The sequence below is a fragment of the Gigantopelta aegis genome, chromosome 8, assembly GCF_016097555.1.
Source record: "Gigantopelta aegis isolate Gae_Host chromosome 8, Gae_host_genome, whole genome shotgun sequence".
NCBI lineage: Eukaryota > Metazoa > Mollusca > Gastropoda > Neomphalida > Peltospiridae > Gigantopelta > Gigantopelta aegis.
In genome coordinates, this window is record NC_054706.1 from 50,249,395 (window position 1) to 50,261,839 (window position 12,445).

The following is a 12,445-nucleotide window of genomic DNA, read 5'->3' on the forward strand; positions in this document are numbered from 1 at the left end:
AGATGAAGTGTCGACAGTGGGTTTTATCTTTCAATATCTGTGTGGTTCTTAACTATATGTCTGACGCCATATAACCGTAAATAAAATGTGTTGACTGCTGTTAGTGAAATTCACTCTGTGAACGGATTATATGTCAGAATTACCAAATGTTTGACATCCAACAGCCTATGATTAATAAATCGATGTGCTCTAGTGACGTTCACTCTGTGAACGGATTATATGTCAGAATTACCAAATGTTTGACCTCCAACAGCCTATGATTAATAAATCGATGTGCTCTAGTGACGTTCACTCTGTGAACGGATTATATGTCAGAATTACCAAATGTTTGACATCCAACAGCCTATGATTAATAAATCGATGTGCTCTAGTGACGTTCACTCTGTGAACGGATTATATGTCAGAATTACCAAATGTTTGACTTCCAAACATCCGATGATTAATAATTCGATGCGCTCTAGTGACGTTCACTCTGTGAACGGATTATATGTCAGAATTATCAAATGTTTGACCTCCAACAGCCTATGATTAATAAATCGATTCCCTCTAGTGACGTTCACTCTGTGAACGGATTATATGTCAGAATTACCAAATGGTTGACCTCCAACAGCCTATGATTAATAAATCGATGCGCTCTAGTGACGTTCACTCTGTGAACGGATTATATGTCAGAATTACCAAATGGTTGACCTCCAACAGCCTATGATTAATAAATCGATGCGCTCTAGTGACGTTCACTCTGTGAACGGATTATATGGCAGAATTACCAAATGTTTGACCTCCAACAGCCTATGATTAATAAATCGATGTGCTCTAGTGACGTTCACTCTGTGAACGGATTATATGTCAGAATTACCAAATGTTTGACATCCAAACATCCGATGATTAATAAATCGGTCTTCTCTAGTGATGGGGGGTGGGACGTAGCCCAGTGGTACAGCACTCACTCGATGCGACCCATTGGGCTATTTCTCGTTCCAGCCAGTGCTCCACAACTGGTGTAACAAAGGCCGTGGTATGTACTATCCCGTCTGTGGGATGGTGCATATAAAAGATCCCTCGCTGCTAATCAAAAAGAGTAGCCCACGAAGTGGCAACAGCAGGTTTCCTCTCTCTATATCTGTGTGGTCCTTAACTATATGTCCGACGCCATATAACTGTAAATAAAACGTGTTCAGTGTGTCGTTAAATAAAACATTTCCTTCTTGCTCTAGTGATGTTTGCTGTGTGAACTGACTATATGTCAGAATGACCAAATGTTTGACCTCCAACAGCCATGGATTAATAAATCGATGTGCTCCAGTGACGTTCACTCTGTGACCTGACTATATGTCAGAATTACGTTCGCTCTGTGACCTGACTATATGTCAGAATTACGTTCGCTGGGTGAACTGACTATATGTCAGAATTACGTTCGCTGGGTGATCGGACTATATGTCAGAATTACGTTCGCTGGGTGAACTTACTATATGTCAGAATTACGTTCTCTGGGTGACTCCTGTCATAATATACAGAGATTATTACATGAGTAGCTGTCATCTCCTGTCATAATATACAGAGATGTCATCTCCTGTCATAATATACAGAGATTATACATGAGTATAATAATAGCTGTCATCTCCTGAGTGCGACAATGACTGTCATCTCCTGTCATAATATACAGAGATTATTACATGAGTCTGTCATCTCCTGTCATAATATACAGAGATTAGTACATGGGTATAATAATAGCTTACATGAGTATAACAATAGCTGTCATCTCCTGTCATAATATACAGAGATTAGTACATGAGTATAATAATAGCTGTCATCTCCTGTCATAATATACAGAGATTAGTACATGAGTATAATAATAGCTGTCATCTCCTGTCATAATATACAGAGATTAGTACATGAGTATAATAATAGCTGTCATCTCCTGTCATAATATACAGAGATTAGTACATGAGTATAACAATAGCTGTCATCTCCTGTCATAATATACAGAGATTATTACATGAGTATAATAATAGCTGTCATCTCCTGTCATAATATACAGAGATTAGTACATGAGTATAACAATAGCTGTCATCTCCTGTCATAATATACAGAGATTATTACATGAGTATAATAATAGCTGTCATCTCGTGTCATAATATACAGAGATTAGTACATGAGTATAACAATAGCTGTCATCTCCTGTCATAATATACAGAGATTATTACATGAGTATAACAATAGCTGTCCTCTCGTCATAATATACAGAGATTATTACATGAGTATAACAATAGCTGTCCTCTCCTGTCATAATATACAGAGATTATTACATGAGTATAACAATAGCTGTCCTCTCCTGTCATAATATACAGAGATTATTACATGAGTATAACAATAGCTGTCCTCTCCTGTCATAATATACAGAGATTATTACATGAGTATAACAATAGCTGTCATCTCCTGTCATAATATACAGAGATTAGTACATGAGTATAACAATAGCTGTCATCTCCTGTCATAATATACAGAGATTAGTACATGAGTATAATAATAGCTGTCCTCTCCTTTCCAAATATACAAAGATTATTACATGAATGTAACAAAGACTGTCATCTCCTGTCAAAATATACAGAGATTAGTACATGAGTATAATAATAGCTGTCATCTCCTGTCATAATATACAGAGATTAGTACATGAGTATAATACAATAGCTGTCCTCTCCTGTCATAATATACAGAGATTAGTACATGAGTATAATAATAGCTGTCCTCTCCTGTCATAATATACAGAGATTAGTACATGAGTATAATAATAGCTGTCCTCTCCTGTCATAATATACAGAGATTATTACATGAGTATAATAATAGCTGTCCTCTCCTGTCATAATATACAGAGATTAGTACATGAGTATAATAATAGCTGTCCTCTCCTGTCATAATATACAGAGATTATTACATGAATGTAACAAAGCTGTCATCTCCTGTCATAATATACAGAGATTAGTACATGAGTATAATAATAGCTGTCCTCTCGTGTCATAATATACAGAGATTATTACATGAATGTAACAAAGACTGTCATCTCCTGTCAAAATATACAGAGATTAGTACATGAGTATAATAATAGCTGTCCTCTCGTGTCATAATATACAGAGATTATTACATGAGTATAATAATAGCTGTCCTCTCCTGTCATAATATACAGAGTAGACATGCATGAATGTAACAAAGACTGTCATCTCCTGTCAAAATATACAGAGATTATTACACGGTAGTAACACTGACAAAGGACTGACATTACATTCTGATCTGTTAATCATGTAATAATTAACTGCATAATTTTTTTTTATATCAAATATGTTCAAATTATTCTATATCACCAACATTTTTCCTTATGTTTTTTTCTCTGTGTCTCTGTCTCTCTCTCTCTCTCTCTCTCTCTCTCTCTCTCTCTCTCTCTCTCTCTCTCTCTCTCTCTCTCTCTCTCTCTCAAAAATACAATATACAATATCTGCATGATAGGAAACATATATCACTGAACATGATTAGAAAACTATTCACCCTCAATATTTTCTAAGAAGAGCTCTCCATACATCTGCAGGTAGGGCATCAAGAGAACGTTTTTGAGGATGTACCATGACAAGGGCGAGTTGGGGAACATGTTCACGTGGTACGCGACACCGAAACTCAGCACAAAGACCAGCAGGATGAGGAAGAAAAACATCAGATCGGTGAGCTGAAAGTATATCAAAATAACTGTCAGTGGTGAGCAAAAAAAAAATGACAGCAGTAACAATAGCAATTGTAACAGTTGCAGATCTGTACTTTTTTTTTTTTTTTTGAATGAGATGGGTGTCCATAATGTTAATGTATTGTAGTTCAGCGGCACTGATAAACAATCCCACCCCACATCAATATAATTATTTTACCAAAACTAAGGGACTATATCTACACCTAACAGCAGGTGTTTAGCAAACAATCAGCTGTTAATCAAAGAAATCAAAACATATCCTAATACATATCATTTTTATTTATATATATCTTATATACTCTTCAAAGAAAGTACATGTAGGGGAACCTGAAATATTAATGTTAATATCAACTATTAGACTGAACATATGTTTTGACCACAGACATCCTAGTAAAGAACGTTCAGGTCTGTTTATGAACACACCGAAACACATTCCATAGTTTGCACATGCATCACGCAGTTGCCCCGTACACGTGTGGGGCGTCATTCTCGATTTTGACAATTTCCAGGATGGTCCATTAATCACTGTGGAACATTATTTCTGTCAACGTTTTTCATTCTATTGATCGTAAGTTGTTATTGTTTTGTTTTTAGTCATTTTTATTGTTTGAATTTTTGATTTACTGATAAAAAAATGTCAACTTTAAAATTTCACTTCATAAAACCTACTATAATACTGAACTACCGGTTGTAATGTTTGCCCAATTAATTCACTATTATCATATAACTATTCCCCACAGCTAATATACCTTACAATTTTGGCAATTGTAAATTCTTATTAGAGTTCCCCTACCTTTTTTGAAGAGTATATATTTTTTTGTATGTACAATATTGTTGGGATGTAAAATCAAGTTTTGGCTACCAGTGTTCGAGATTAAAAAATTTGGGCATTATCCGAGTTGGATACTAACATTTCAAAATCTGATATCCCACCTAAGAATTTGGTATCCCACTTAAATGAAATTTATAAATAACATCGTAACAAACTTGGACGACATTGTTCTCATTCCTAGTCTATTGCTACGCTGCAATCGAAATCGCGAATTCATGAAATTTGCAATCAAACGGAATCGGCAAAAAGATTTGCTGCATCTATTTTTGAGTAATACTGACATAAATTAATATTTAGCAGTAATCTGTAAGTGTTTCTGACATTACTAATGATAAACCTACATGTATCAATTTTCTGCAGATGTGGAATTAATATCTCAAATAAAATTTAAACGCAGGAAACATCCAACAAAAACAATAGCGACTTAGCCGTTCCCAGTCTATTGCTACGCCGCTATTGTTCCAGTGTAGCATTAGATTGGGTATGAATTGGGGGAGATACCGTTATGGCATAGCATTAGACTGGGTATGAGCTCAAAAATACTGTTACTTAACTTCACCTGCAAAAAATAAAAACGCAGAATTAAAATAACCCAACAACATTATATGGTATCCCGGTGGGATACTGGTTTATTGAAGTCTGGTATCCAAAATTAAATTCTGGTATCCCCGGGATATCGGGATACCGTTAATCTCGAACACTGGCTACTACAAACTACCAGAAACCTATTGAATATACAGACACTGATATTCAAAACAAGATAATGTACAATATACAAGACTTAGTTTGTTTTGTTTAACAACCACACTAGAGCACATTAATTAATTGATAATTGGCAATTTGATGTCAAACATTTGGTAATTCTGACACACAATCTTCAGAGGAAACCCGCTACATTTTCCATGTAACTGTGAAAACATGCAAATGAACATTGTGTGGTCAACGGTACTGAACATCATGTTTTTGCTTTTTAGACGAAATGAAAAAGCATATTTATGCATTTCTGCGTAGATCTCACATCCCTGCACAGGGAATGCCTTTTAACATACTATGGAATTTACTACAAGTTATTTATTTCTGAGCTGACCGTTTTCTAAATTGCACACAAGTTTACTTTTCTTCTTACATCAAACCAAACTGAAATTATTTAGAAAATAATTTTTGTAGGTGGATGGGACGGACTATAAATACCACCCCTTAGTCCTTAAAAAGGAATCATCGTAAGCTGTGATGTCACTATGGCATGTGCTGTAGTGACATCACAATATAAGGTGGTTTTATGATTTCGTAGTGCTCAAATAGCTTCTAAAATATGGACCCAGGCAACCAGTGACTGAAACGAAGAAGCACGCATGTCTACCCATTATTTACCATCTTTTGTATCATGATCACTTTGGGTCCCATGTTCTTCTCTGCGAAGAAGAACTGCATGGCGCGCAGGTAGAACATGATGAGGGTGAGGCTGTACATCATGCGGCACCAGATGAAGGTGGTGGTGAACAGGTTGAAGCGCAGGATGATGCATATGATCAGCATGCTGTACATGATCAGGTCAAACCGGTTCCACATGTTGGAGAACCAGTTCTGTATCTTGTACTTGATTGAACACTCATCTCGGATGAAAATCTGAGTGAAAGAAAAAAAATTAGAGGATTTTTTTTAAAAAGTTAATTTTAGTTTGTTTTATTTAACGAAGAAAAAAATGAAATGAATTTTTTTTTTTTTAATTATGTTTGTTTTATTTAATGTACAAAACAATTAAAGGAAATTTTTGGTTAAAGTTATGTTTGTTTTTATCTAATGAAGAAAATAATGAAATGAATTTTTTTTTAAAGTTATAAAAAAAAAATGAAATGAAAATTTGTTTCAAAGATATAGTTTGTTTTATCTAATGAACAAAATAATTAAAAGAAAATTTCTTTAAAAGTTAAGTGTTTTTTTGTTTAATGACACCAGTAGAGAACAATTATTTATTTATTATTGGCTAATGATGTCAAATATTTGGTAATTTTTGACATAAAAATCTTAAAAGGAAACCCGCTGAATTCTTTCATCAGCAGCAAGGGATCTTTATTTTTACTTTCCCACACAGGACAGCACATACCACAACCTTTGATACACCAGTTGTGGTGTGCTGGATGAAACAGGGAAAACCCCAGTCAATGATCCATTAAGATGGTTTGATCCTACGACACAAGCACCCAAGCTACATGTACATGTATGTAGATACCACCCTGAAATTGTTTTTAACGACAGCTCAGCACATTTTTAAACTTTGTCTATTTGAAATGGAAAGGAACCATTGTTTAATGACACCTCAGCAAATGTTTTAATTATATCTATTTGGAAACGAACGGAATATTTATTTAGTTTACACATTAATACATTTCTAAACTATGTCTATTTGGTATCTAACAAATGTTTATTTGAACACTTGTTCAAAATAGTGAAAGAGAAAACCTGCTGCAGCCATCATATACTATTAGGTTATTTCTATCTAACAGCAAAAACAGATCTTTTATATGCTATCACAACAGCACATACCATGGCTTTTGATATACCATTTACTAGACACTAGTTGGGATGGGGAAAACAAAACAATGGACCCACAAATGACCACTCTCATTTGAAGTGATTGTGATTGCTACTGGTACAATGATAATGGGAGTGTGCACCTGTCTAAGTTCTTCAATCATCATGGTTGCCACCCAGATCCAGGTGATGAACTCCCAGAATGACGGAGAATTGGGTTCCTCCACAGGTCGAAGGTCAACCAACACAAAGTAACTAAAGATGGCCAGGAACACCAAGTAGGAAAGCTGGAAAATGGAAATTATAAACATTTTACTAATCCTTGCTGATACCAAATATAACAACAAAAGAAGGAAATGTTTTATTTAACGACACACTCAACACATTTTGTTTACAGTTATATGGCGGCAGACATATGGTTAAGGACCACACAGATATTGAGAGGAAACCCGCTGTTGCCACTTCATGGGCTATTCTTTTCGATTAGCAGCAAGGGATCTTTTATATGCACTGTCCCACAGACAGAGTACCCGGTAGTACATACCACAGCCTTTGATATACTAGTTGTGGTGCACTGGCTGGAATGAAAAATAGCCCAATGGGCCCACCGACGGGGATTGATCCTGCCTCAAATATAATAACAAGACTCAAACTTAATGACGGCACCGACAGCAAACTTAATGACGGCACCGACAGCAAACTTTATGATGGCACCGACAGCAATTGCCATAGTTGCAATATGAATAGCAGTTTTTTGCTGATGGATAAAAATTATTGCTGTCGGTTTTTATATTTGTTGCAAAAATTACCAATTTAAAATTGCCATAGACAGGCTCAAAATTGCTGTTGGTGAGTGTTTTATCGGTGGCAAAAACATTTTAAAATTGCCGTAGTTAACAGTCTAAGTTCAAGCCCTGTAATAATACACTACTATAACTCTATCAGTGTCTGACATAATCAAAACAAAGGCAAGCTGAAGATCACTCTCCTAAAATGATGCTAGGTGAGCAATCACATGAAGCAGGGGTCGAAATTGGCTGAAAAAGTCCTGCTGGACATTCGGTATGGCAAACTACAAATTCTGCCGGTCCAAATCAAAACCAGGTTAGAGACTTTTTAAGTTATCTTGGCACTACCAAATAATAAAACCATTGTAGGCGATGACGTCACTACAGCACATGCCATAGAGACGTCATAGCTTACGATGGTTTTATTATTTCGTAGGGCTAGAATAGCTTTGAAAATATGATCATAAAGTACAAAGTTAAAGTTTGTTTTGTTTAATAACACCACTAGAGCACATTGATTTATTAATCGTCGGCTATTGAAGGTCAACCATTTGGTAATTTGACATATAGTCTGAGAGGAAACCTGCTACATTTTTCCATCAGTAGCAAGGGAACTTTTATATGCACCATCCAACAGACAGGATAGCACATACCACAGCCTTTGATATACAAGTCATGGTGCACTGGCTGGAACGAGAAATAGCACAATGGGCCCACAGATGGGGGTCGATCCCAAACCAACCATGCATCAAGTGAGCACTTAACCACTGTGCTCTAGTGGTGTCATTAAACAAAACAAATTGTTTATCTTTTTTTCCACTTTACACATTTATGAAAGGTAAATAAAATGCAACCTATGAACCACTGATAAAAGAAAAATTGTAAATAAATTGTAAAAAGCACGACTCTGTACTCACCAGATTGAAAAAGAACTTGGTTACTGGTGCAGAGTAGAAATACAAGATGGCCGACCAGATATTGATTGTGTTGGGGCTGAAGTCGAACATGTCCACTTTGAAAAGTTTCACCTTCGAGGTTTTGTCTTTTCGGGGCGAACCTGTTGGAGCAAACTCCACCTCATTATTCACACTGTTGGGTCCCACCTTGTTACTGGCCCCTGTTGACCTCTCCATAGCAACCTTGGATGGACATTCCTCATCTTCATCATCCTCATCTTCTTCCCCATCAATGATGTCAATAGCTTTGGTGTTGCTGGTGAATTTGATGAATGGAAGGAAAATTGGAAGGAAAAGGCACAGCAGAATCTGAAATGAAAATTTAAAATATAATAAAATAATTTTTAAAAATAATATAGTTACTACATATACATGCATATAAAAAACGAGAAAACCCACATGAATGCATGTAGCAGCAAACTTAACATTAAATTCTACAAGGTGATGTTTTAAAAAGAAGCGAAAAAAAAATGCATAGCGATCAACTTTTGGCAGGCTGACAAATGTTCCCAAACTAAACCAAACAAATGAAAAGGAAGGAATGTTTTATTTAATAACATATCCAACTTTTTAATAGAGAGGTATATAGCGTAGGACATATAGTGGGAAATGAGCACACAGATAAAAAAAATTCTTTAGTACTGCTAAAGCAATGCACATGTACATTCATCCTCTACCATGTGTCAACAATTTTTGCTTGAAACATGTATCTCTCAAATTCAAGTGTCCATAACTCTTTGAAGTCGGTAAATCACCATGAAAGTTCATCTTGATCAGTAACAATACATAATAAAGCTATATACAAAATTTCATCTCGATATCTTCATGGCATTGCAAAACAAAAGTCCTGAAAACAAATTTTCATATCTCCTAAGTTCAAGGGTTAAACATGGGTAAATCGCAATGAAAGTCAAACTTGATCTGTAACAATAAATGATAAAGCTATACACAACATTTTCAGCTCAATATCTCACGGCCTTCTAAAACAAAGGGTTTTGAAAACACATTTTCACATCTCCTAAGTTCAAGAGCCATAACTCTGTTATAAATGGATAAATTGTCATGAATGTCAAATCTGATCTGTAACTGTACATAATAAAACTATACACAAACGTTCAGCTCAATATCTCAAGGCCTTATGAAAGAAATATCCGAAAAACTATATGTGGGACAGATGGACGGACAGACAGACAGACAGGACGGAGATGAAATCTATAGTCCTCTCCAGTTGGTCCGGTAAGGGACGAATAAGAGAGAGGAAACTTCATGCTGCCAAACAATGGGCTACTCTTTCTGATTAGCTGCAAGGGATCTTTTATTTGCAGCATGTGGATCACTGGCTGGAATAAGAAATGGCCCCACTGTCGAGGATTGATCCTAGAATGACTGTACATCAAGCAAGCACTTTATACCACTGAGATATGTTCTGCCTCAAACAAATGAAAAAGTGTGGCCATACCTTGAGTTCTGAAGTGTACAGTGCCATCTGTCCCTTCCAGATGAAGTTGAGTTTCGTCTGACAGGACGAGTGTTCCATGAAGTCCATCATGTTGTGGGCATCAGCAATACTGAACAGCGTCAGACTGCCCCACGAGGGCAGTTCCCGGACAAGCAGCTGGTGAGACATCGTCTTGTCTCTACGGTAACACTCAGACAGCACCTCCACGCTCCGCTCTTCAAACAGGCTGCAAAACACAGTAACTGGCATCATGAATATTAAGTCGCCATTTTCCTGTTTATACTGAAGTAAGGTTCAAGCACACTGTGTTGGAAATGGTTTAGTTGGAGAAGAAACCTGCTGCTGCCACCACGTATGCTACTCTCTTGGATTAGCAAGGGGTCACTCCACATTTTATCACTTTTATCACTACCTACATGTACATGTAGGTTACTCTCACAGATCAGCATGGGATCAATAGTTTGTTTTGTTTAGCGACACCACTAGAGCACATTGATTTATTAATCATCGGCTATCGAATGTCAAACATATGGTCATTTTGACACAGTCATAGAGAGGAAACCCGCTAGATTTTTCCATTAGTAGCAAGGGATCTTTTACATGCACCATCCCACAGACAGGATAGCACATACCACAGCCTTTGATATACCAGTCGTGGTTGGAATGGGAAATAGCCCAATGGGCCCACGGACGGGGATCTTAAACGCAGGTGTTTAAGCATTGTAAATACATGTAGTTAGATATGTGTATGTCTAAAACAAGCTTTGTAAATTTGGCACATTAATTTTAAGTTTCCAGGTAACACTACCAAATGGCACTCACTGGGTTCTGAATAGAGTCAGACCTTGCTATAATGGACACCTTTGCTTCATGGCTATTTGGTCATTATATTGGGTTTGCTGTTGTAACAAATTTGTCAGAAATGTTAAAGGTCAGTTTTGTTCAATGACACCGACGTCATATAACCGTAAATAAAATGTGTTGAGTGCATCGTTAAATAAATTTCCATTCCATGTTCAATGACACTACTAAAGTACACCGATTTATTTATCAATGCCTATTGGATGTCAAACACTTGGTAATTTTGACATATAGTCTAAGAGACTACATTTTTTCATTAGTAGCAAGTAATCTTTTATATGCACCATCCTACAGACAGGATAGCACATACATGTACTACGGTTTACATGAACTATTGTACCCTAATTAAATACAGTTAAACTCAAACGTACGCGGCGTGATCTGCGAGATCAGCACTAAGTTCCAGTTCCTCCTCGTTATCAGCAACATTGGACAGAGCCTTCAGCAAAGCAGACGCAATCAGACTTGAGCCTGGAACAAATCAGTTAGATACTTCTACTTTATACAGGGGAAATTAGTCAGTTAGCAAACACACACAGTAAGCACATATGAAAACCTATAAAAAGGACCCACATTACAAGCACATACACGTAAAAAAACCCACCTAAAAATAAGTTGGAAAAGACATTTAAAAAAATAAAATTCTTTCTTTCCTTACAACAAATGTACAAAACAGAACGCTCAACTAAAAAATTAGTATTATTAACCTGTCTAATTTGCTTTTACTTTTTCACTTGTTAGATATACATGTACATGTATTTTAAAACACCTTGAAAGATAATCAATATAACCCGAACATCTATTCATGTAGTTTTCTGTATAAATCAAGACGTGTCCCCAACCAGGGTGAAATTAAAGGACAGGCGGTCAACATGACCATGACCGATCACAAATAAATGCTAAAATGAGCAATATAAAATAAAATAACTTGAGGAATATTCAACTCATTGTTTAATTAATTAGCCTGTCTAATTTGCTTTTACTTGATATATTTTAAAACAAATCAAAAGATAAAGGATATCTAAAATCTACACAAACAGTATTTTGTATAATTCTCTGTCCAAATTACCTAACTGACTCTTCCCAAGCTGCCAAAACAGAGCTGCCAGTTCCTTGCGGTTAAAGAGGACGGCCCAAATAAATAGATCCTGTTCCGGATTTTCAAAGTCGGCCTTTTCTTTAAACTTTCTTTTAACTCTCCGGTTAGTGGAGCTTCCTTCTGCAAAAAAATATTAAAAATATGTTATTTTAAAATAATTATAAATGGTAAACACTGGAGAAAATTTTGAT

At 36.1% G+C, this 12,445-nt stretch overlaps 1 protein-coding gene across 1 annotated transcript in view; it reads right to left on the bottom strand.

Annotated features, from left to right (window-relative positions):
* Positions 1 to 3,529: 3,529 nt before the first annotated feature.
* The window catches only part of LOC121379703 (transient receptor potential cation channel subfamily M member 2-like), a 36,463-nt gene continuing 27,547 nt past the window's right edge, over positions 3,530 to 12,445 (bottom strand). Inside the window, exons 14-20 of the mRNA XM_041508354.1 lie at positions 12,225 to 12,386; positions 11,527 to 11,626; positions 10,295 to 10,520; positions 8,797 to 9,144; positions 7,235 to 7,378; positions 5,931 to 6,185; positions 3,530 to 3,712 (exon numbers count right to left, since the gene is read on the bottom strand). Coding sequence (XP_041364288.1) covers positions 3,530 to 3,712; positions 5,931 to 6,185; positions 7,235 to 7,378; positions 8,797 to 9,144; positions 10,295 to 10,520; positions 11,527 to 11,626; positions 12,225 to 12,386 — 1,418 coding nt within the window. The remainder of the gene's footprint in view (positions 3,713 to 5,930; positions 6,186 to 7,234; positions 7,379 to 8,796; positions 9,145 to 10,294; positions 10,521 to 11,526; positions 11,627 to 12,224; positions 12,387 to 12,445) is intronic.